This window comes from Diabrotica undecimpunctata, chromosome 7 (assembly GCF_040954645.1).
Source record: "Diabrotica undecimpunctata isolate CICGRU chromosome 7, icDiaUnde3, whole genome shotgun sequence".
NCBI lineage: Eukaryota > Metazoa > Arthropoda > Insecta > Coleoptera > Chrysomelidae > Diabrotica > Diabrotica undecimpunctata.
In genome coordinates, this window is record NC_092809.1 from 79792982 (window position 1) to 79818891 (window position 25910).

A 25910-nucleotide genomic window follows, 5' to 3' on the forward strand; every position below is an offset into this window, starting at 1 on the left:
ACATACATTTGTAACAACACTGTTTTGGATGACCAACTTCTTCTTCATCCTTACACTAGATTAGAATTAAACGAATTATTAAACCAAAAATTTTAAAAAATCTCAAGGCTTTTACTAAAAAAGGTTGTTTCTTTTATATTGTCGCCTTTAACATATTTAGTTAATTTATCATTTTCAAATGACGACTCTTCAGATAATTACTAATTTAATAGGAATCAGGCACAATTAAAGGTTAAAATAAGTTTATTGATGTTTCAATTTCCACTTGGGAAATCGTTCTCAAAATACAAACGGCTTTCCAGACTATATAAAAGCTGGAAAGTTGCTACCAATTCATAAAAAAGGTGACCATAAACAAGCGAATAATTACCGTCCAATAACAATTTCTTCGGTATTTCCAAAAAAAATTCCTTACATGGCCCAATATGTAGGTGAAATATATATTTTAGGATTTCTAGTATAATGGGACAAATACATTACCAATGCATATAAAATTATCTAAGAGCTGTAACAAGCTTTAAACTAAATTTAAAGGAGTTTGCGACTACAAATTTTCTATTCCATTGAAGAATTTCTTTAATTTTAAATATTACCCATTTTGTTGTTAGTTTGTTTAGTGTGTTTGTTGGGGTAAATCGCTTGGTTTGATAACTCGCTTGTGTAAAACTGATACACTAGTAGACTTTATTGTTATTAAAAGAAACTTACAAAAATCTCATTACACAAATTATTTTTACGCTCAATAATTAAATCTGTTTCTAACTTCATTGTCTTCTTCTTTTATTTGCTGTCACGTCTCAACTAAAGATGTGGACAACTGCACCCACTCTCACCGACAACTGCACTTATGTTTTAATTCTCCGTAACATACCGGCCGCCTTGAAACGTGTTAACACTTGTAACTATGTCCAGTGCTTCAGTCGGTAATATACAAAGTTTTGATACGGGTCGTTTAAACATTTTATTGTTTATGCGGACTGTTACCACTCGCACTACTCCATCAGTTCCTGGATGAACTTGTTCGATCTTAGCCATTGGCCAACTTAGGGTTGGAGTCTGTTCATCTATCACTAGGACAATATCTCCTGGTTGGATAGGTCCCTTAAGCTAGCGGGGACACATGAGCGGAATCCAATTTAACCTACGTAATATTTTTTCACCAATTTTTCACTAATTTATTACCACCCTAATAATTTTTCACCACCAAACCAACCTTAAGAGGAGCGATTCTGCTGGCTTAAGGTTCAAGCTAGCAGAATTAAAAAAAAAAAAACTTTTTGTTGATGGCATATTTTTTCACCCATTTTTCACTAATTTATTACCACCCTAATATTTTTTCACCACCAAACCACCCTTAATGGGAACGATTCTGCTGGCTTAAGGTTCAAGCTAGCAGAATTCAGAAAAAAAACTTTTTGTTGATGGCATATTTTTTCACTAATTTTTCACTAATTTATTACCACCCTAATAATTTTTCACCACCAAACCACCCTTAATGGGAGCGATTCTGCTGGCTTAAGGTTTAAGCTAGCAGAATTCAAAAAAAAACTTTTTGTTGATGGCATATTTTTTCACCCATTTTTCACTAATTTATTACCACCCTAATAATTTTTCACCACCAAACCACCCTTAATGGGAGCGATTCTGCTGGCTTACGGTTCAAGCTAGCAGAATTAAAAAAAAATAATTATGATATACCACAGTGTTCTGCTAGGTTTTTACGAATTTATTACAACTTTAGTAATTTTTTACCCCTTACTACCCCTTTAACAAAAATTAAATAAATTTGTTTTTTTAAAAATACTTCAATACATTTACACGGTGTATGTGCGAGTGTGTGTGTGTGTGTGTGTGAAAAACACTTCTGTTATAATAATTGGTATATTTAATTAAAAATTACTACTTACCTATTACTTATTAATTACGTACTACAAATTTCACTGAAGATGGACTGATAAGTCCGAAAACGTTTTGAACTTAATCCTTTAGGATTTTTAAAATTTAATTAAATATACCAATCACAACAGTGTTTTACTTCAATGTTCGAGTTTTTTAACTATATGATATACAGCCAACTCACGGAAATGATCCCTTTTTAAGTTGTAAAATTTTGTTAAAAAATAGGTAATGTACAAAACAACAATATTGCAATGTTTAGCATATAAAAAAGTTGGTGAAGTTGGTGTTTGTGTAAATTCTAGCATTTAAAGATGTAAACCACTTTCCTTATTTGAATTTCTAGTATTTATGGGAATTATCTTCCACACTGACACATACGGATTTCAAGATTGGAGGGTTATTGGAAAACAGATCCACTATTCAACTTAAAATCTTTTTTGCAGAACATCAGAAGAGATCTTTTTCTTATAATTTTAAGGTGCTTAATCTTCATCCATAATCCAATGGGACCGAATGTTATTCCTGAAGATCGGTTTTATAGAATAAGAACAGTTATAGACTTTTTAATAATAAAATGACTGCTCTGCGTTATCCAGTAAAATAATTATCGCTAGATGAATCGATGGTACCGTGGAAAGTTAGACTTTCCACATTTTAAACAATATACTAAACAAAAGACATAAAAGACGATATCAAGGTTAGAATTAATTCGTAAATTAATTTATAAAAAAGCAAAGAAAGACGAAATATCGCACGCGAACATTTACCTATAAATAATTGCTAATAAATCGGACAAACGCGAAACGAAAACGAAAAGATGCAGAGTATGTCCTATCCTAAAAATAAGAAAAAACCCAATTTATGAGTGTGTGGATTGTGCCGAGAAACCAGATCTCTCCGTGGGCGATTCTTTCAAACATTTCCATAAACAAAATAAATAAGTTAATATTTTTTTGTAATAACCTTTAATTTTTACCTATATTCAACTGACAATGAATGAAAAATCGACAAAGAATTAAAATACAAATATCTTTAAATTTTTAAAATGCTGCTAATATAAATTTATTTTACTACGCAAATAATCTATATCAGCTGTTCTGACCAACCGGTAATTTCGGTCTCATTTGAATATACCTACTTAAAATATTTATATCCTAAAATGTTTTGCAATATAAATTCTTTATGTTATACACCTAATCTTAAAATTATGTTTTGACCAATCGTTAATACTCTTCTTATTTAAATAATATTAAAATATTAAATACCTAAATTATTTTTCAAATTTTCATCTACCTAATGAATACAAATCTTTTAACAATAGATTTACAATAATAACTTTACAATCAGATAAATAATATAATAGACGTAATAAAATTATTTCAATTTGAATATTTCTTACCTGGTAATTTATTCTGTGAAATATAAAAATTCCATTGTATTTACTAAAACTCAACTTGATATCAGTTATTTTATATTCATAAAAGGGACTAACGATTCGATTTCGCTTAGCCATGTAATACGACTCGAATCAGAGTCAATTTTTTAAAACAGGTAAAATTTATAGTTTTTGGAATAAAGTGTTTTCATATTTTTAATATTTAAACATTTAAAAAATAAATATTAGTTAGTATAGAATAACATTTGAAAATGTTTTTCAATTAGGGTAGTTGAGAAAAACATGACTAGGCTGGTAAAAATATAGTAAAATTCTAGCAGAGCACTCTTGTGTTTTCAAAAAGATTTTTTATTCACCTAGCGTCAATGTGTATCTTGTTGAATGTTTCCCATTAACTGAGGCTTAGGGGGTCAAAAATTATAAGGGTGGATAAAATTTAGTAAAAACCAGGCAAGCAATTTATATTTTCAGTTACAAGTAGAATACAGTAAAATTATAAAAATAGATTTTTTATCACCTTAAATTTTAACGTAGTAGAATTATTATTGACTCCTCATAGAGGGTAGTTGAAGGGTGAAAAATTACTAGGATGGTAATGTATTAGTACAAATCTAGCATAATACTGTAGTATCTCATATTTCCGAAAAGATTTGCTTTGCATTCAACCAGCGTAAATGTGTAGATGGTGGAATTGGTGAAGTTGGTTAACATTTAGTAAAAACTAACCAGAGAGTTTCTTATTTTACTTATAAATAGTATTTAGTAAAATTATAAAACAAAACTTTTTCACCTTTAATTTAAACATAGCAGAACTATTGACTTCCACTAAGGGCTAGTCGAGGGATAAAAAATTACTAAGTTGGTAATAAATTCGTAAAAACTTAGCAAAACACTGTGGTATATCATAAATAATTTTTTTTAATTACGCTGGCTCGAATATTAAGCTAGCAGGAACGTTTCCAAATAAGATTGGTTTAGAGATGGAAACTTATCAGGGTAAAAATACTTTTTTATGTCAGTTATAAGTAGAGGATAGTGAAATTGTAAAAAAAGATTTTTTTCACGTTAAATTTTAACCTAACAGAATTATTGACTTATCACAAGGGGTAGTTTAGGTGTGAAAAATTACTAGGGTGGTAATAAATTAGTAAAAACTTAGCAGAATACTGAGGTATTTCAAAAATACGTTTTTTTTCTTATTTTGCTGGTTCAAATATTCAGCTAGTAGGAAAGTTTTCGAATAGGTTTATGGGAGCAAAATTATCAGGATGGTCAAAGTTTAGTATAAACTTAATAAAACACTTTTTTATTTCAGTTATAAGTAGTGGACAGTAAATTTGAAAAAAAAATTCTCCTTAAATTTTAATCTAACACATTTATTGACTTTTCACAAGGGGTAGTTAAGGGCTGAAAATTACTAGGATGGTAATAAATTCGTAAAAACCTAGCAAAACACTGTGGTATATTATAAATATGTTTTTTTAATTCTGCTAGCTTGAACCGCAAGCCAGCAGAATGGCTCCCCTTAAGGGTGGTTAAATGGTGAAACAATATTAGGGTGGTAATAAATTAGTGAAAAATGGGTAAAAAAATATGCCATCAACAAAAAGTTTTTTTTTTGAATTCTGCCATCTTGAACCTTAAGCCAGAAGAACCGCTCCCATTAAGGGTGGTTTGGTGGTGAAAAATTATTAGTGTGGTAATAAATTAGTGCAAAATGGGTGAAAAAATATGTCATCAACAAAAAGTTTTTTTTTTAATTCTGCTAGCTTGAACCTTAAGCCAGCAGAATCGCTCCCATTAAGGGGGGTTTGGTGGTGAAAAATTATTAGGGTGGTAATAAATTAGTGAAAAATTGGTAAAAAAATATGCCATCAACAAAAAGTTTTTTTTTTGAATTCTGCTAGCTTGAACCTTAAGCCAGCAGAATCGCTCCCCTTAAGGTTGGTTTGGTGGTGAAAAATTATTAGGGTGGTAATAAATTAGTGAAAAATTGGTGAAAAAATATGCCATCAACAAAAAGATTTTTTATTTTATTATTCTGCTAGCTTGAACCTTAAGCCAGCAGAATCGCTCCCATTAAGGGTGGTTTGGTGGTGAAAAATTATTAGGGTGGTAATAAATTAGTGAAAAATGGGTGAAAAAATATGCCATCAACAAAAAGTTTCTTTTTTGAATTCTGCTAGCTTGAATCTAAGCCAGCAGAATCGCTCCCCTTAAGGTTGGTTTGGTGGTGAAAAATTATTAGGGTGGTAATAAATTAGTGAAAAATGGGTGAAAAAATATGCCATCAACAAAAAGTTTTTTTTTTGAATTCTGCTAGCTTGAACCTTAAGCCAGCAGAATCGCTCCCCTTAAGGTTGGTTTGGTGGTGAAAAATTATTAGGGTGGTAATAAATTAGTGAAAAATTGGTGAAAAAATATGCCATCAACAAAAAGATTTTTTATTTTATTATTCTGCTAGCTTGAACCTTAAGCCAGCAGAATCGCTCCCATTAAGGGTGGTTTGGTGGTGAAAAATTATTAGGGTGGTAATAAATTAGTGAAAAATGGGTGAAAAAATATGCCATCAACAAAAAGTTTCTTTTTTGAATTCTGCTAGCTTGAATCTAAGCCAGCAGAATCGCTCCCCTTAAGGTTGGTTTGGTGGTGAAAAATTATTAGGGTGGTAATAAATTAGTGAAAAATGGGTGAAAAAATATTACGTAGGTTAAATTGGATTCCGCTCATGTGTCCCCGCTAGCTTAAGGGTCCTTGGTTGGATGGTTCTCTCGGAATGTTGTTTCCACTTGCTTCTGATTTGTAGTTCAGCAAGATATTCTCTCTTCCATCTTCTCCAAAAATGCTGGAGAATTTTTTGTAATCCTCGAAACGCTTGAGACGATTTTCTGGTATCTGACTGACATCTCTGTCTGGCAGCGAAACTAAACTTCTTCCCAGAAGAAGGTGAGCGGGAGTTAAAGGATTTAACTGATCAGAAGAAGATGTTATAGGGCATAAAGGACGTGAATTAAGAATTGATTCTACTTGAACCAGTACTGTGTGAAATTCTTCTAGATTTAAATGTGCTTCTCCCACAACCCTCTTAAAATGAAATTTAAAACTCTTAACCCCGGCTTCCCAGATCCCTCTGAAATTTGGCGCTCTGGAAGGTATGAAATGCCAATCTATTCCTTGCTCGGTATAGTAACCATTGAATTCTTTCGATATCGCTTGATTTTTAAGAAAGTTGTTCTGAAGCTATTTTTTATGGCATTTTAATAGTAATTAATTTAAGAAAGTTATTAAGACTTTGTAGTTCCTTTTTTGCACCTACATATGTTTTTCCATTATCTGAATAAACCTTACTTGGTTTTCCACGTCTGCTCACAAATCGTCTAAAAGCTACTAGAAAACAAGCAGTGGTTAAATCAGATGTAACCTCTAGGTGCACAGCCATTGTCGACAAACATACAAATATACATACATAGCTTTTTATTAATTTAGAACTTCTAGTCAATCGATCATTTAACAAAAACGGACCAGCGAAATCCGTTCCTATATTAATGAAAGGTAAATATTGTGTTATTCGTGTAGCTGGTAATTCTCCCATAATGTAATTACCAGGTATATGTTTTGCTCTAATGCATGAGATACTGCTCCTGACAATTCCCTTGCAACATAGTTGGCCCACAATGGATCAATCGTTGATGCTCAGATTTTAAAATTAAACGTGTTAGTACATGTTTAGGTGACAAAATTCTTGGATATTTTTTATCGTATTCTTAGGTTGACTTCCGCAACCGGCCACCCACTCGAATAATACCATTCTCTAAAAATGGGTTCAAAGATAATAAGGTACTATTGCGTTTCAATCTTAAACCCTTACTTAATCTTTGAAAGTCTTCAGGAAAAGACTCCTTTTGTGCCAAGGTTACTAATATATCGAGTGCGTCTTTTAATTCATTACTAGTAAATAAGCCCACTCTTTTTTCCTTATCGCATAAATCTTTCACCTTAAGCCTTAATTGACAATTGAACATAAATCTCGCAATATACGCTGTTACTCGAATAAGTTTATTCAAATTTGAAAAACGTGTCCACAAATTAAAATTATCAATTAATATTGAGTGATGAGCAGTAGCCTTTTGCTCTGGTAAGCCTTAAAAATTTAGGATTTTACTAGATATAAATTCTTTTAGATCATTTGTAGTTAGCCAACTAGGACCATTACACCACAAATTTGACATAAGTATCTCACCAACGCTCATACCCCTAGAGACGAGATCCGCGGGATTTTGACCAGTCGCTACATAATACCAATCACTCACATCTGTTAGTTGTTGAATTTCATTTACACGATTTGCTACAAATAATTTCCACTTACTAGCTGGACCTTTTATCCATGATAATGCTATCTGTGAATCCGAATGAAAATAGCACTTATCAAACTTAATTTGTTAATCCTTTATTGTTCTCTGTGCCAGCTGTGCTAATAGCAACGAAGCCCATAGCTCAAATCGCGGCATAGTTAATAACGTTTTAACTGGTGCTACTCTGGATTTTGAACATAAAAGTTTGGATATATATTGGCCTGATTGAACTTTACACCATATACAACAACCATAAGCCTTTTGGCTAGCATCGCCAAATCCATGCAATTCCGTAGATACATACGTAGATACTGTGACCATTCTGGGTATGGTAAGATAAGTAATCTTCATTAAGTCGTCCTTGAAATTCAACCATACATTAACTATCTCTTCGGGAAGATTGTCATCCCAATCGAACCGCCCTTGCCATAGTGATTGCATTAATAATTTCAAAACTATTACAATAGGACTGAGTAGACCTAGAGGGTCAAAAATCTGCGAAATAGACGACAATATAACGCATTTCGTGAAATACTGGCAAGGAATATTTTATAGAATCAGATTCAGAGTCCCATAATATCCCTAATGTCTTGTTCGTCTCTCCATTGTTTAAATTTAAGAAACTTGATTCCAAGCTTGTATCTAATTGGAATTTTGTCAATAATCGTCTTTTGTTACATAGCCATTTTCTGAGTTGAAATCCTGCACTCGCTAAAATGGATGTCACTTGTGCTTGTAAAGTCAGTAATTCATGCTCACTATCTGCTCCTTCTAGATAATGATCCATATATCTTTTTATCGATTCACTCGCTTTAGGATTACCCTTTTCATGTTCACGTGCTAATTTTGTTAGACAGCGTACAGCTAAATAAGAGGAGCTGAAGCCGTACCGTACGTCACTGTGTTCAGCTGATAACATTTTAAGTCATCGGCTGCGTTTTGTCTCCAAAATATTCTCTGTAGTTTACGTTGTTCGGGAGATACTTGAATCATTCGATACATCTTTGATATGTCTGCAGTCATAACAAATTGATACTTTCGAAACCGGAGAACTATTGAAAAAAGATCATCTTGCAAGGTCGGTCCTACACATTGTACCTCATTAAGAGACAGACCGGATTCCGATTTCATTGAAGCATCAAATACTACTCGAACACGTGTAGTTTTACTTGTTTCACGAACAACTGCATGATGAGGCATATAGTAAGATAATTGTTGCACTCCTTCATCAATCGCACTCATATGTCCCGATTGTAAGTACTCTTGCATAAACATATCATAATCGCGTTTTAGCTCGGGATTTTTTAACACGTTCGCTGCCGCCTTTAGTTTGTGATCATCTGTTAGGAGCCGATTGGCTTATATGCATCCAAATCAGGTTATTCTGGTATACAAATATCAGATTATCGATTCTTAACATGAATTGGAAAACGTGGCTGCCAAAATAGCTGACACGCATATGGTGCGTGATCGGCCTGGTAAGTTGTATGAAATCGTAGCGGCCGATCACGCACATGTTGTGTGATAATAAATAATTTTTTTTCGTGAATAAAAATAAAATTGAACAAAGTATTATCATTATATAAAAAAATATATATTTTTCCAAAAAAAGAACATGATTGCTCTATAGAATCATCAATAGAATCATAACAAAATTAAAATTTTATGCTTATAATCCAAAGATTTGCTTCATAATAACAAATTGCAAATGTTTTATGTGTAAATAAAAAAGAAATAATTTCGCTCATCTACTGTTCATGCCAAATTTTAAAACACGGCTCCAAACACAGCCCTGGATTGCCATTACAAATATTGCAGCAATATTTAGTCATCTTTCTAATTTTGCTTATGTTTCTGCAAATCCTACAATCTTTACGTTGAACCTTTCCATCAGATTTAGGAAGTTCTGATGGAAGGTGAACAGGGGCACTTGCTGGTTGTGGAATTATTGCACTCGGTTTTGGCAATAAAATATCAATAATATTTATTCGAAATTCATAAAAACTGATCCTGTTGCCCGAATACTTATTATATAAAAACCACGAATTTAACAAAAGTATTTGTAACACGTGTATGCCGGATTTTTTATACCAACGCAAAGTTTTTCGATCACACGAATTATATGAGAGCATTTGGTCTTTACGATCTACTCCCGACATATACTTATTATATTCCACAATTGCTTGTGGTTTTGATACCACCTCACCTCGTTTCCTTGTCACTTCCACAAAAGTACTGCTAAATTCTGTGCTTATAAATGTCACGTCCCGCTTATCGCGCGATTTGCCCATAACGATGCCATTTACTTCATCGCATTTTTCTACTACTTCACCCCTACGCACTTTTTTTTTCATAACATCAACACAGTTTCCTTTCCGGTTCATTCGAAGAGTTCCTGTACAAAAAGTTTTTCTTTGAAGCAGAGTTGATGCCAGAGAATGACTATTATAAAAATTGTCTAGGAACAACGAATGCCCCTTATCCAAATGGTCATGCATTAATTGTAAAACGACAGTAGCAGCATGACCAACACCACTCGTCACATCATTAGCACCTGCATAAATCATAAGCTTCATAGTAAGCCCATTTGGTTCTGCCAAGACATAAAATTTAATTCCATATTTATGTCTTTTGCCAGGCAAGTACTGGCGAAAACTCAAACGACCTTTCCATGATAACATAGACTCATCAATTAATAGCTCCTTACATGGAGAGTAGACCTGAAAGATACAATATATAGAATATTTGTCTACTGGTAAAAAAGAGGAAACTTACCTCCATCATTTTTTCATTAAAATAGTCAATAATGGGTCTGATTTTATATAATCTATCTATTGAATGAACGTTTCCCACCGCAGGATTCCTTGCGAAGTGCATGCATCTCAGAATCAGCATGAAACGATTTCGGCCCATATATTCCGAAAAACATTTCAAATTAAATAGTCGATGTTTTCTCCAATAATCCTGTATACGATTAGTTCTTATGGTACCCATATGCAGAATTAGTCCAAGAAAAACACGCAATTCTTCTGCGGTAAGCGTCTTCCACTCCGATATTCTTGGTCGAACTGTACCACTAGCAAGAAATATCTCTTCGGCATACAAATTTGATTCTTCCACAATCAAATCATAAAATTTATGGTCTACCAGCATGTTGAAATAGTCTATTGGATTATTTCCTATCGGCTGTTTCTTCAAACTTGGATTTCCTAGAAAGGGAAGCTGCCGCCGATTCACTAAGGGAGGATCAGTCCATATTATATCATTTACCACAGGAACGGTACGCTCAGGTAATATTGGTAAATTCTCTCTTTCAAACGCATCTTCATTATTACTATCTCCACTTTCACTTACTTGATACAGCTCATCATCACTAGAATTATTGTCTAAGTCTAAACTATCTTCCGAATCTGAAAGCGCCGCATAAGCTAACATTTCTTCCTCAGTTAGTTTGTTTGGATTTTTAAATGTAATTTTTCGTCTTTTCTGTTCACCAGAAGGGCCTGGCAAATCACGAGTATCCATATTTTCAAACTTTTTAATGGTATCGAAATTACGTGAAAATTTAAATCCGCGACCGCACAACAATTTGTATACACCTTGCCTACAAGCCGACACAAGATAGACTGATTATTAAATGAGCCGACGCTTACAGACAACAATAAAGAGAGAAATGCGCATCACGCAGCTTATGCGCGATCGGCCTCTCGGCAATGAGCCGCATCACGCAAACGCTGCGTGATCGGCAGTGAACGAGTTAAGAGCCTACTTTCTTGTGAAAAATATCTTTGTAAAGCACTCTTACGTGAATCACCTAGATCTGTTAAATTTTCCTTAAATGGAATCGATACAATGAATTTATTGTCCGCTGGTTGCTTGAATGTATTTTTGAAATAAGTTTCGCAATATTGCTCTTCTTCAGCAAGAATCGTTTTTACACTAGAATGAACATCTTTTATCTCCCATAATTTCAACAATATTTTATCAATAGCCTGCTCCTGGCTCAACTCACTGGAAAAATTGCTAGCATGCTTTTCTACCTGGCTAGACGTTGAGCTTATCACGCCGCCCAAGACATCCATCCTAATTTTGTCTCTTGTAGAACAATTTTCTTCTTCTTCATGTGCCTTGTCCGTTCCGAACGTTGGCAATCAACATGGCTATTCTGACTTTGTTTACGGCAGATCTGAATAGTTCAGCAGATGATAATCCGAACCATTGCCGCAAGTTTTGGAGCCACGAGTGTCTTCTCCTCCCTGGACCCCTTCTGCTGTCTATTTTCCCTTGGACGATCAGTTGTAGTACTCTATATTTTGCTATCTTCTAGAACAATTTTGCTATCTTCTAATTGAATCCTGTCCAATTGTAATATTTCCCAGAATACAGATGATCTTATTAACACATCAATTTCTCTCGCTCGATTGTAAGTATGGTCAGCCAATTTAATATCCTTTGGTATTTTTAAAATGTTATTAAATGAGGTAGTAGGTAGCTTGTAGGTAATATTTTCTAACACTAAACAATCAATAATTAAATTGAAATCGCTTGTACAAGAAGATATATTTAGCTTCACTCGATTATTTAACTTGGATACCGCTTGCCCTACTCCTATTATATTAAAATTAACCGACTCCATACTTATATTTAATTTTTCACAAAATCTCCTTGTTACAAAGTTGCTTTGTGATCCATTGTCTAACAGAGCCCTACAGTCATGTACATTGCCTTGGCTGTCCTTAATATTGACCAAGGCTGTTGACAGAAGCACTTGTGATGTCATAATTTTCTCGCTAAAACAAGTATGACTACTTTCTACTTGTGTATTGTTATGATTTTCACATGTAGTTTGTAATGTTAGATTGTCATTGTTAATAGTTCTACAATTATCGCTAGATTGTTTATGATTATTATTTTCCCTTGTATTATCGCTAGATACCCTAGTATCCCTAGAACTATCGACATGTAGAAGACAGTTATGTCGACCTCCGCAAGCTTTACAACCTGAATGCCTACAACTCATAATGTCATGTCCTGGTCTCAAACAATTCTTACATAGATTTAATTTACGAATCTCAGATAACCACATAGCTGAGGATAAGTATAAAAACTTTTCACATCGAAAAATAGTATGTTTTCCTTTACAAAAATAACAAGTTACCGCACCTGATCCCTCTTGATAAGTACTTACAAATGCATTCCTTTTATTGTTATTGAATTTGTTATTAAAACCTTTAAATTGAACTTTTTCTTTTGTATTATCATGAACTACATTTGAAACTTCAAGCTTCTCTAATAATTCACATCTTTGTTTAAAGAATTTATTAAAATCAATCATTGTCGGCAAATCGCCCTCAAAAATAGTTCCCATTCTCTACGAGTATATTTATCTAACTTGTTAGTAAACAAATAAATCAATAACCTATCCCACATGTTTACATTCTCTCCTAAAACTTGCAATGCTCGCAAATTTTTAGTGAAGCTATCATAAAATGATCTCAAACTTACATGACTTTCTTTTTGTATAACAGGATATTCAAATAATTCTTTTATATGACTATGGATTAATAAACTCGTTTGATCATACCAATCTTTAAACAAATCCCACGCTATTATATAATTATTCTCGGAAACTGAAATTGATACTATAAGCTCTAATGCTTCATCACTCAAACATGATCGTAAATAATAAAATTTTTGAATATTAGACAATGTACTATTATCGTCAACTAAGGCTTTAAATGAATCTCTGAACTCTATCCATTGTTGAAAACTGCCACTGAATTTTGGCAATTTTATCGCGGGCAAATCGACAGCTCTTGAGCGATTTTGTTGAATCGGAGCATCGCATAAATTATAACCTGAAGAGACTGCACTATTGCTAGTATAAAATTTATCCAGTTTTGACTTCATATTACTTATTAGTGCAAGTATAATTTTTCAAAGCATTCCCTCTCGTCCTCGTGCTCTTGTAATCCAGATTCTGCCGTCTCAGTTAATTCTATTGCTTCTTGGTTTATATTAAATTCTACGTATAAACATTCGATTTTGTCTAACCTTACTTCAAATTCTTTTGCAGTTCTATCGTCTAAATTCGCCGAAAGATTCTCAAAAAACTTACTCTGCCTAGACAGTTGACCTTTTAATATGCCCCTTTCCCTTATTAATATGTTAATTTCGGAATTCATCTTAGTACTAGTTCAACTCAAATAAAAGTCAATTCGAAATATAGGAAATGTATGGTAACGGTAAAATTAAATGGAAATTATAAGGAAAAACTCACCTTTGTTGAGGTTAATTTACACGTGTTTCTAATCGCTTGCACTGGTTTTTCTCACTAGTCGTCTCGTTGGACCAAAAAATGTTGGGGTAAATCGTTTGGTTTGATAACTCGCTTGTGTAAAACTGATACACTAGTAGACTTTATTGTTATTAAAAGAAACTTACAAAAATCTCATTACACAAATTATTTTTACGCTCAAAAATTAAATCTGTTTCTAACTTCATTGTCTTCTTCTTTTTTCATCTGCTGTCACTTCTCAACTAAAGATGTGGACAACTGCACCCACTCTCACCGACAACTGCACTTATGTTTTAATGTAAACAGTGTTTGTTTACTTGTTTGTTTTACTTAATTCACTGGCCAATTCTACACAAACTATGTTTATCTAAAAGGAAATAAAGTATTTATTTATTTAATGCATTCCCCTCCTGAAAAAAAAAATATCACTAATATCTGCAAAACTTGCGAGTACTGTATACTTTAAATAGGACGTATAAGTACGCATACTATTTTTAGTTGTTTTAAATAAATTATTTATTCATTAAATACTCTAAATCGTCATTATTTTATTATTCCAAAATTGTCCTGATAATTTTTCGACTGTTCTAACAACCATTCAAATTTCGTCATTTTGTGTCATGTGGAACAATTTCACCCAATCATGTCAACATTAGACTGATAATTGCATTCAGTGCAATTTTTAATCCCTATGACAACACGATCGAGTTTGACAACTTCATCCAAAAAAATTTCAAAATGTCACGTTTCGGCAATGAGAATGTTCAAAGTATAAATGCGCTAATCAAAGAAAAAATTCCCAGAAATACAACCTACTATTAGCATATTAGCATTACGTAGTAATAGATCTTCTATAGTAGAGAACAGCAACGAATCTAATGTTAACTTAACTTTTAATAATTGTACTTTTACTAACTGTACTTTTAATAAATAAATGTTTCGTTATGTTGAGTTATGATTTTTTTTTTTCGAAAAATTATCCGCCGAATATCCCTCGGACATTGATGAATGCCTCATAATTTCATGACAAATTTCTCAAGCTCGTTGCTTGTGGTAACAGCACTCAGCCTTCGGCTTCGTGCTGTTACCAAGGAACGAGCTTTCGATTGTCATGAAATTATCTCGTCTATTATCAATGTCCTAGGGATATTACTACTGAATATGTACCTGTCCCTTCTCCCGCTCATTTGTCCTAACTAGAAATATTTGGCAGCTTTTGCTCATATGTTTGTTGCGTAAATGTTATATTTTTCGTTTCATTAATCTATGCCTGTAACACCGTGCGCCAAAGTGAATCAACTTCCAATTTTATTGGCATGACATAACCTTGTCAACAATCTTGGCAGTTATACATACCTTCCTTCAACTAAATTATTTAATAATCTTTTTTAAGAACGATTTCCGAAGTGGAAATCTTCTTCTTCTTCTTCTTATGTAGACATAACTCTGTCTGTTTTTCAATGTGCCTCTAGTAAGTTGTCGTTCCATCGTTTTCGTGGTCTTTCTACTAATCGTCTTCCTATTGGGAACCGTCTCTTGCCGTCTTTGGCGAAATGGAAATCGAAACGTCAATTTTTTTAGTTAAAACGTACTAGTTATTACAATCTGTTGTGGCTTTTTCCCATATAAACATAGTATTCAACTTAAAAAGATCCCTGTAAAATGCCATGAATTGTTCCAAGGGGAAGACAGAGAAGAAGACGCGAATGGAACCAGCATGTTACATGTCTGTATAGAGTAGCCGGAATAACAAGTGTTTTAAAATCAACAAATATCAGATGACCAGATCAACAGAGATCAGATGACCTTTAAAATATGACTAGATAGTAAGTGGCCATGAGCTGGTAGTCGAAATGACAAAAACATGTAATTTTACTTATAACTCTTGTAGTTGATTCCGAAAAAATACAAAATACACAATGTAAAACATATGCTACATTGAAATAATTTTATAAGCTTTGACATAATTATTACGTTACCTAGTTTTAATACGTTGTTAAATATTTACATGAATTCTCATAGTAAATATAATAATGAAGCAGTTTACTTGACAATTTATGTACACTCCAGAATAATCACCCGTTTATCGTCTTATTAAAATTTTCCGCAACAAGAACTTATTACACAACTTTAATCAACGCTTCAGTATTTACGTTTGAACTTTATTGGCCCACAAAATCGCAGCTAAATTAAATTAAAATTAAAACCACGAAGATTTGTAATGTGTCAATATATCTTTCTGTCTTTTGTCTGTTTTTCTATTTGTTATGTCTTTTGTAGTATTTCATAAACATTAGTGAAAAGAGGAAAAAAAGTTATACAAATGAAAAAGAAAAAGAGCAAAATAGCTCACAGGAAACAAGAGAATTCGTAGCTAAATGAATATTTTGTGTTCGAGGTAATAAAAATAGAAAAATATCCAAAGATAAATAAATGTATTAAGAAAAAGGACACAGGCAAGATAAGCTACCAGAAGTCTAAAATCATGAAATTTAGCAGTAGGAATTTAGAGCGATTAGTTCCTCGGAATAGAATATGATTAAATCTGGTTTGTAAAGTACCTCGGGGTATATTGGACTCGAGACTTATTTGGATAGAACGAATAATCAAAAGAGCAATGACTACTTTAATGGTAGTCAGACGCACTCGTAGGCTAGCAAGGAAATAAGTGCCACCCTTAAAGTAAGCAACTACCTGCTTGTCTTGGAATTATATTGGCTTTGCGGGACACATCAACAGTAGGGGAGGCGAGAATGTAATTTTAAAGACTTGAGACCTCAGTCACAGTATATTGTTTAAAAAGAATCCTCAGTGTCGTTTGACGGTTCTCGTATTTCTGGAGAACAAGATACTGGTACATCACAAGTGAAGGGAGTAGGCAGATTGAGACCCCGAACTATAAAACTACTATAAAAGCCTATATCCACATTTAAATACGCTTACAATAAAATATTAGTTTGATGTTGGAAAAACTTAATATTTTTATACAACGCACACATTTTTTTTTCTAAAAAACGTAACACTACTTTTAAAAAAATAAAATAAAACAGTTTTATGAGTTACATAATATACTTATATATATATATATATATATATATATATATATATACATATTTATATATGTATATATGTATATATATATATATATATATATATATATATATATATATATATATATATATATATATATATATATTTCAGAGATATCACTCCGGGGTTGACAAGGATTCTGAAAAGTGTTGAAAATAGCTTTGGTAATAATAATAACAACATTAAACTTAATGTGGCTTGTAGATCAGCCCTAACAATTAATAATCTTTATTCTAAGATAAAAGATAAGACTCCCATAGATAGGCTTAGTAACATTGTCTACAACACTCCATGTCTCTCTTGCAACAATTCCTACATCGGTCAAACATCTCAATTATTGAAATCACGTGACTTCGCCCTGACCGTTGTGCATAAGCCAAACATGTCCATTCCACTGGTCATCTCATGGACTATACGAACACTACAATTCTCCACCGTGAGAACAATAAATCTAAAAGAGAGTTCATCAAAATGTCTTATATTTTCCTTAACGATTTCTCCATTAATGTTAAGAGTGACATTAAGAATCTAAGCGATATATACCACTTCTTACTTAAATCAGATACCAAGAACAGTACAACATCACAGATAACTAATTTGACTGATATATCCATTAACAACTAACCTACCTTTATAATTAATTTTCATTAACTAAAAAAGATAACTTTCCCTTGCTTTTCTTAGATACATCTCAATAAGATATAATAATGCATGAACAATAGAATATAATTAAATAAAGAAAATCAAAATAATATTTCCCTATACTGGGATTTAATTTCATTCGTTTTTTACCAATGAACCTTAACGACATAAAGATTCATAAGAACTACTGAATTTGTCAGAGCTTGCGTTCTGGCTAAAACAGAACCTCACTTTTAAACTTTCTAAAAATCAAAAATTTAGTTATTGCCGACAATTCAAAGAATTACCTCCTTTTAAATGTAGTTACATTGGGTTTTTCGATTAACCTTGGGTATACCTTTGCGTGTTAAGTTCAAAGCTACCATACATTTCAAACCTTAAAAAAAAACTTTTTTTGCACATAGTAACAAAAAACGCCACTATGTTACTAGCAAAGTTTTTTTAATATTCTAACTCTACAATTCTAAGTTACGGTAAGATCAATAATGTTTTAATAGATAATATATAGTAGCTAATTATAATTTATTCTCTTTCAGCCCTGAAGAAGCCAAATTAATTCTCTTTGGCGAAAACGTCCGGCGAAACAATTGATACTCATTAGAGTCTTTCTTGCAGATTTCCCCAATATTTAAGAGTTTACTATATATATATATATATATATATATATATATATATATATATATATATATATATATATATACAGAGTGTTTTAAAAAGGTATGTCATAAATTAAATCACACATTCCGGGGAAAAAATAAATTGATTGAATCCAACTTACCTTAGTACAAACGTATAAACAAAAAACGTTATAGCCTTTTGGAGTTACACAATAAACATTGTTTTATTGCATTATCTTCTAAACTACTTGACCTTTTGTAATAAAAATGGACACGTTACTTTCTTGTTCTGAAAGCATTTTTCATATAAAAGAAACAACAAAATCTAAGCGCACAGAAAAATTTTAGGGGGGTCTAAATCCCCCCAAACTTTTGAGTACGTTCAAATCAGATGATTTTGTGGCATCATTAGTTTAACACATTATTTTTAAAAAAATTTGCCTCATCACTTTTTTGAAAAACTAGTTTTTTCCTAGTTGGCCATAAAATTACAATTAGTTTCTACGGATACAATAATTACAAACAGTTCCATCAATAATAGTCAATAATTTGAAGCTGTCATTTATTGTGTGAATAAGATTAATATTAAAAATTTTGATATAACAATGGCCTACACATTTCAGGAAATGGCAGATATGCATTTAACTTTGGGTATGTTGGATCAGATTAAATTATAATTTTAATAAACTATCGGGAATATCGTAGGTGAATGTAAAGGAAATAGTGGAGCAGCCGCAAGGCGTTATGCAGTAAAATACGGGAAAAATCGGTAAAAAATCGTTTACGGGAAACGGGTACAAGTCCCTGGAATACAAGGGTAATAGCTGCTCAACTAAATGTTCCTCACGTAAGGGTTTGGAGGCGTTTGAAGGATCAGCAGCTTAAACCCTATCACTTAACAACGGTTCAAGAGTTATTGGTTGAAGATTATCCTAAAACGATTGGATTTTGCGATTGGTTGTTAGAAAAAGGTTGGTGGAATAGAAAACACTTGAAATGTTAATTTTATTAGAAATATTTAGTTTACCGACGAGGCTACCTTCAGTAAAAATGGAACAACAAACCATCACAACGAGCACATTTCGGCCGACGAAAATTCTTACGTCAAAAAACGACTCATCACCAAAGGACTTTCAAAGTTAATGTTTGGACAGGAATTGTGAATAACAATCTAATAGGCTCAGTATTTCTTCCCAACAATTTAATTGGTGATAATTATTTGCAGTTCTTTGCAAACGATTTACAAGAGTATTTGGAAGAAGTGAATATTGCAATAAGGCAAAATATATGGTTTCTACAAGATAGCTCTCCAACGTATTACAGTAATGAAGTCCGGCAATACCTTTGCAGGCAGTATACTGGTCGGTGGATTGGAAGGGGTCATGACGCACCTATTGCTTGGCCACCCAGACTTAACCCCATGGACTTTTGCTTGTGGGGGTTTATGAAAGAGAAAGTGTATTTTGTAACAATAGAGGACGAACAACAAAATTGAGGGTTAGAATAATTGAATCTGCAAATCAATTTCGTCAGAGAAATATGGTTTTCAGCGCATTCGGTTTTCCTTATTAAAACGATACCGAATGTGTATTGAAGAAAATGGGCGTCATTTTGAATATTTACTGTAATATCATATTTATTGAGGTTATAGAAATTTTTTGACGATAACGAGAGCACACAGTTACTTTACTCCTGGAGACTAACACAAAAACTACAGGAATCACACAGATCAACGACGGATGAATACGAACATATAAAAAACTGCATGAAAGACGCAGCGCTAGAAGCCTTAGGGCCACAGGTACGAAGAGTAGATAAACCATATTGGTGGGATAAAGAAGTGGAAGAAAGGATAAAAAGAAAGAAGGAAGTATATCTACAGTTATTACAACAGGGAGACGAACGTACAAAACAACAATATAAAAACTTGAATAAAGAAGTCAAACGAGAAGTGGTTAAAAAGAAAAATAGTACATGGGAACAAAAATGCCATTACCTAGACAACCATATAGGAGGGACAAAGAGCTCTGAAGCCTGGAGAACTATAAAAACGATGAGAACAACGACAAAAAACCAAGTCATAATAAATAGAATACCAGAGAACACATGGGTAGAGCATTTTGAGAACTTATTAACAGAGAGAAGAGAAAGGTTTAAACAGACAAATGAATAAGTGGAAGTAGAAGGAAGAATCGAAATATCAATAGAACAAGTGAATGAAGCAGTTAAGGGAATGAAATTAAAAAAATCTCCAGGCCCAGGCGGAATACATCCAGAGTTGATTAGATATGCATCATCAAAACTGTTTGAGATGATCCGAAAATTATTCGAAAGATGCTTAAACGGAGAAGAAGTTCCAGAAGAATGGAGACAATCGTATATCTCTCCAATACACAAGAAAGGCACAAAGATGGATCCTAAAAACTATAGAGGGATCGCAGTGATTGCTACTATAGGCCGACTATACTCAAAAGTACTACGAAACCTGATAGAAAATGATATCAAAGACAAACAACCCGAAGAACAAGCGGGATTTAGGGCCGGACGCTCCACTATGGATAATATCTTCACATTAAAAATTGCAATGGAAAAACGAGTGCAGAGAAATAGAGAAACTCATATAGCTTTAATAGATTTGGAAAAAGCATATGACAGTGTACCGATCTCCCAACTATGGATAGAAATGGGTAACTTGAAAATAAACCCAATTCTTATTAACGCCACTCAAAAATATTACGAACAAAACTTTGCGAGAATTAAAATGGGACAAGAAATCACCTCTCCTTTTCAAACAACAAAAGGACTACGACAAGGCTGCTGTCTGTCACCCACCTTATTTAAAATCTATTTGGACAGATCCTTAGTGAAATGGGTAAAAAAATGTGGAAACATGGGAATAACGGTGGAAGAAAACAAGCTATATACACTTTTCTTTGCGGATGACCAGGTAGTAATTGCCGAAGACAGCTACGATCTTAGCTATATGGTAAGAAAACTGCAAGAAGAATATGAGGTGGCAGGTCTAAACATGAATATGACAAAATGTGAATATCTCTCAGTGGGAACAGATGAAATATGTGACCTAGTCTTGGAAGACGACAAAATCAAAGGCGTGCAATCCTGCAAATATTTGGGGGTCATTTTCAACAAGAAGGGAAATAGCGCAGATGAAATCAGGGAAAGGATAAACAAGGGCAGAGCAGCGACCCGTGCCTTAAACTCTCTTCTCTGGCAAAAAACAATTCGACGAGAAACCAAAAAACACATTTACGGTAGTATAGTTCAAAATATTACACTTTACGGTTCGGAAGTATGGGACGTCACCAAAGCTAATAAAAACAAACTTATGACGACAGAAATGGATTATCTGAGACGAAGCTGCGGTAGATCGAAACTGGAGAGAGTTAGAAACGAACAAATAAGAAACGAAATGAAAATGGAGAGAAATATCAATGATGACATAGAAAGAAAACAATTAATCTGGTTCGGACATGTTAAAAGAATGCCAGAGTACAGATGGCCTAGGAGAGTACTGGAATGGATCCCTCCTGAAAGAAGAAAGAGAGGACGACCACGGAGAAGTTGGCGCAACGATATTGATGAAGCAATGGCGGCAAGAGACTTAGAGGAGGCAACTGCATATGACAGAAAAAGATGGAAATTGGGGGCGGAGAAGCGGCGACAGCCGTAATAAATCCGTTATTATTTATATAGAAATTTTTTGTACTTGTTAATTCATTTCATTTTATTTAAGTATTTTATTTCATTAAATTTCATTTTATTTAAGACATTTATTTAGTTGCACGTCTTGTTTTAAAGGTTAATGAAAAGGGTCCTAACTCAATAAAAACTGTTTTTTGAAAAAAGTGATAGAAGGCAAAAAAATTTTAAAAATAATGTGTTAAACTAATGATGCCACAAAATTCATTTGATTTGAACGTACTCAAAAGTTTGGGGGGATTTAGGGCTGCACACCTCCCTTAAAAATTTTCTGTGCGCCTAGATTTTGTTGTTTAATTTGTATGAAAAATGCTTTTAGAACAAGAAAGTAACGTGTCCATTTTTATTACAAAGTGTCAAGTAGTTTAGGAGATAATGCAAAAAAACAATTTTTATTTTGTAACTTCAAAGGGCTGTAACTTTTTTTGTGTACAATTTTGAACTATGGTAAGTTGGATTCAATAAATTTATATTTGTCCCCGGAATGCGCGGTTTAATTTATGACATACCTTTTTGAAACACCCTGTATATATATATATATATATATATATATATATATATATATATATATATATGTGTGTGTGTGTACATATACATATATATATATATATATATATATATATATATATATATATATATATATATATATATATATATAAATCGAGAAAAGGAGTACGACCGTCAATCCAAAATAAACTAAGGTACACTCGAAGAGTGGTGGGTTTTTCGGTCAAAGTGGAGAAATAAAAGACAAAGAAGGTGGCTACTTCATCTATTCATTGAAGACGTTTCGCTTTCTGCTCAGAAAGCATCATCAGTTCATCTAAAAAGAACAATATGAAACCAAACATCCATAGAGAAGTTACAATAAAAGTGTGTTACCTTACAAAGACATGTAGCAGTCAATGATGTTAAAAATATGAAAAAGCTTACGAAACTGGACATTTAGAGTAAAGTTGTATAAATCAATGAATTGAAACTTGGTATAGTTTGCAATTTAACAAAATTAGCACAACAAAAGAACATGTGATAAACATACATGTATATAGAAAAGTTATTATAAAAACTTAAGTAAAAAACATTAAGGTTTAGGACTATGCGAAGAAAAAATCAATCGCACACAGTTTGGTTTTCGAAACGCAGTGGGTACGAGAGAGGCTCTCTTTAACATACAAGTGCTATTTCAACGACGTAGAGATGTGAATTGCGATATTTATGCATGCTTCATTGATTACCATAAAGCGTTCGATATAGTAAAACACGACAAGCTGATGGAGATATTAACAAATATTGGAATAAACACCTGTTATCTAAGAATTATTAGCAATCTTTACTGGAATCAAACATCGTCTATCCTACAGAGGCAGGAGAATCCGATGGTATCAAAATCTAACATGGGATCCGACAGTGATCTATACTATCACCCTTGCTGTTCAACATATATAATAGTCTCCCGTTTTATACCGCTGTCGCGGCTTTGGGAGTATAGCAGGGTAGTCTGCTATATCTAGGGCCTACGGTATACAAGGAAGGTAACATGGCCAGTGCTACGCTTCAACCGTCTATTATTACCCCTGGTTTTACCCAAGGTTCAACATATACTTTGAGGAAATCTTTCAAGAAGCAGTAAGGGATGTTGAAGCCGGAATTTGAATTCACGGAGAATGTATTAATAACATCAGAAACGTCGATTACACGGTGGTATTCGCTGACGGTTATGAAGCTCTCCAGGAGGATTAATTAATAGAGTCACAGAATTGAGTCATAGATATGGACTTTCACATATGGAAAACAAAATGTATGATAATCTGTAAGAAGTAACAGCAAATTGAAAGAATCAGTGTGAATGGTCAATCAATAGAAAGAGTAAAAACACACGCCTACCTTGGTACGAACGTCAATGAAAATTGGGACCATTCCCTAGAAATAAAATGTAAGATAGAGAAAGCAAGATCTGCATTTCAAAAAATGGCTAAGCTATTCAAATGCATTGCTTTATCAGTACCTATAAAAATCAAGAGAGTATTTATCAGTACCTATAAAAACGAAGAGTGAGGAGACGACGTATATCTTGGCTGCGCAATTTAAGAGACTGGTTCCAGTGCACATCTAACCAATTATTTAGAGCAACAGCTTCAAAGATACGAATAGCAATGATGATTGCCAAACTCCGTAGCGGAGAGGGCACTTGAAGAAGAAGATAAAAATCAGGTTACTACGATATTATATTTTTCCTATACTGTTGTACGGAGTTGAGTCGTGGACTCTCACAGACGCTAGCTGCAAGAAAATTGAGGCTTTCGAAATATGGCTTTATCTTTGAATCCTGAAGATATCTTATACCGAAGATGTTACTAACCAGGACGTTTTATTAAGAATGCAAAAAGGGAAATAGTTGTTAACCGCAATAAAAACAACCAAAATCGAATACCTCGGTCACATCATAAGAAATAGCAAAAGATATGGATTGCTGGAAGTAACTTTACAAGAAAAAGTAGAAAAAAAAACAAAAATAAGAGAGGCGAAGGATTTCCTGGCTGAAAATCTACGTACGTAGTTCAACACAACAATCACAAATCTTTTCAGAGCAGGAGTTTGGAAAATACAGATGGCCATTATGGTCGCCAACATCCGAAACGGATAGGCCCTACAAGAAGAAGAAGTTGTAGGGAAAATTGGTTCAGGGAGAAAAGAGAGGGTTGGCTCTTAGCAAAAACATATAACGATCTAAGACGTAACGGTGGTCAACTTTTGGTAAATCAATTTGTCGACATATCTTCCGTCCTTCCATGGAACTCCTGGCCTTCAAAGCGACAACATCAAGTCCTATTAACACGTCTCAGATTAGGACACACTTCTACTACACATGAATACTTGTTGAAGAAAGAAGAGGAACCAGTGTGTTTTGTTTGTGAATGTAAAGTGACAGTGAAGCACATTTTGATTGAGTGTCCAATATACTCAGTGGAAAGACTATATTATCATCATTTTCCAAAAACAATAAAAGAACTTTTAGGAGAATCTAAATACGTAGCTGACTTGATAGAATTCTTGAAAACTATAAACCTTTTCAATAAAATTTAATACAATACATTAATAATTAAAATATATATTGTATACATTATTATGTAATTGATATTTTGTATATGCCTATGTATGTCTTTATCACTTTTGTATTTTTCTTATGCTAATAACCCTAAGTGGTTGAAGCAAAATAAATAAAAAAAAAAAAAAAAAAAATTTGTCGACATATTTCAAGGTGTCTATGCTTGTGAATATCTAAAGTAACCTTGAGAGCAATTTCTTTTATATATATATATATATATATATATATATATATATATATATATATATATATTAATATAATATTACTTATATTTATTTCTACATTTTTTAGCTCTCATTTGATAGTAAACAAAGTATCTGTACCTGTATAAAAACCTTGCAGGATAACTTACCCAAAGAATAGTTTTTTAACTAGACCTGCTTGTTTTTTTGGATTCTCGTGTTTTAACTTAAAGCCTATATCCATTCTATGAAGAAACCTTGCGCACCGTTAACCACCTCAACATAAATAAGAAATTTCCACAATTCTCATTGTCCAGTTACTGTTTGCACAAAAAATCTTCAGAATGACTATTACTTATTGTTAAAGATAAACGTGTTTGCTTAAAGACTAATTGTTAGTTCTGGGCAAATCCATTACGATTTGGTCTTAGGTTAAATATTGGAACTATCGAGCAAAGGCGTCGCTTCTTGAGAATCTACAGGATCTATTTGCCGATACTAAATCAATCATACGAACGAATTTTGTTGATAACAGTTCAGCCAAATTGATGTACTTGCTTTTTCTTTTGATTTTTAACTGCTTATTAGTGTTTTCTTAAGAACTAGTT

General features: G+C 33.1%; 1 protein-coding gene across 7 annotated transcripts in view; it reads right to left on the reverse strand.

Annotated features, from left to right (window-relative positions):
* The window catches only part of LOC140445522 (ATP-binding cassette sub-family C member 4-like), a 152226-nt gene extending 126529 nt beyond the window's left edge, over window positions 1-25697 (reverse strand). For 3 of the 7 annotated variants that reach the window (XM_072537608.1, XM_072537613.1, XM_072537606.1), the window contains exon 1: window positions 25473-25696. In XM_072537608.1, coding sequence (XP_072393709.1) covers window positions 25473-25546 — 74 coding nt within the window. In that variant the 5' untranslated portion in view covers window positions 25547-25696. Of the gene's footprint in view, window positions 1-13927; window positions 14313-18455; window positions 18584-25472 lie in introns of all 7 variants that reach the window. The other 4 variants (XM_072537609.1, XM_072537610.1, XM_072537612.1 and 1 more) reach the window with 4 other exon arrangements.
* Window positions 25698-25910: the final 213 nt, after the last annotated feature.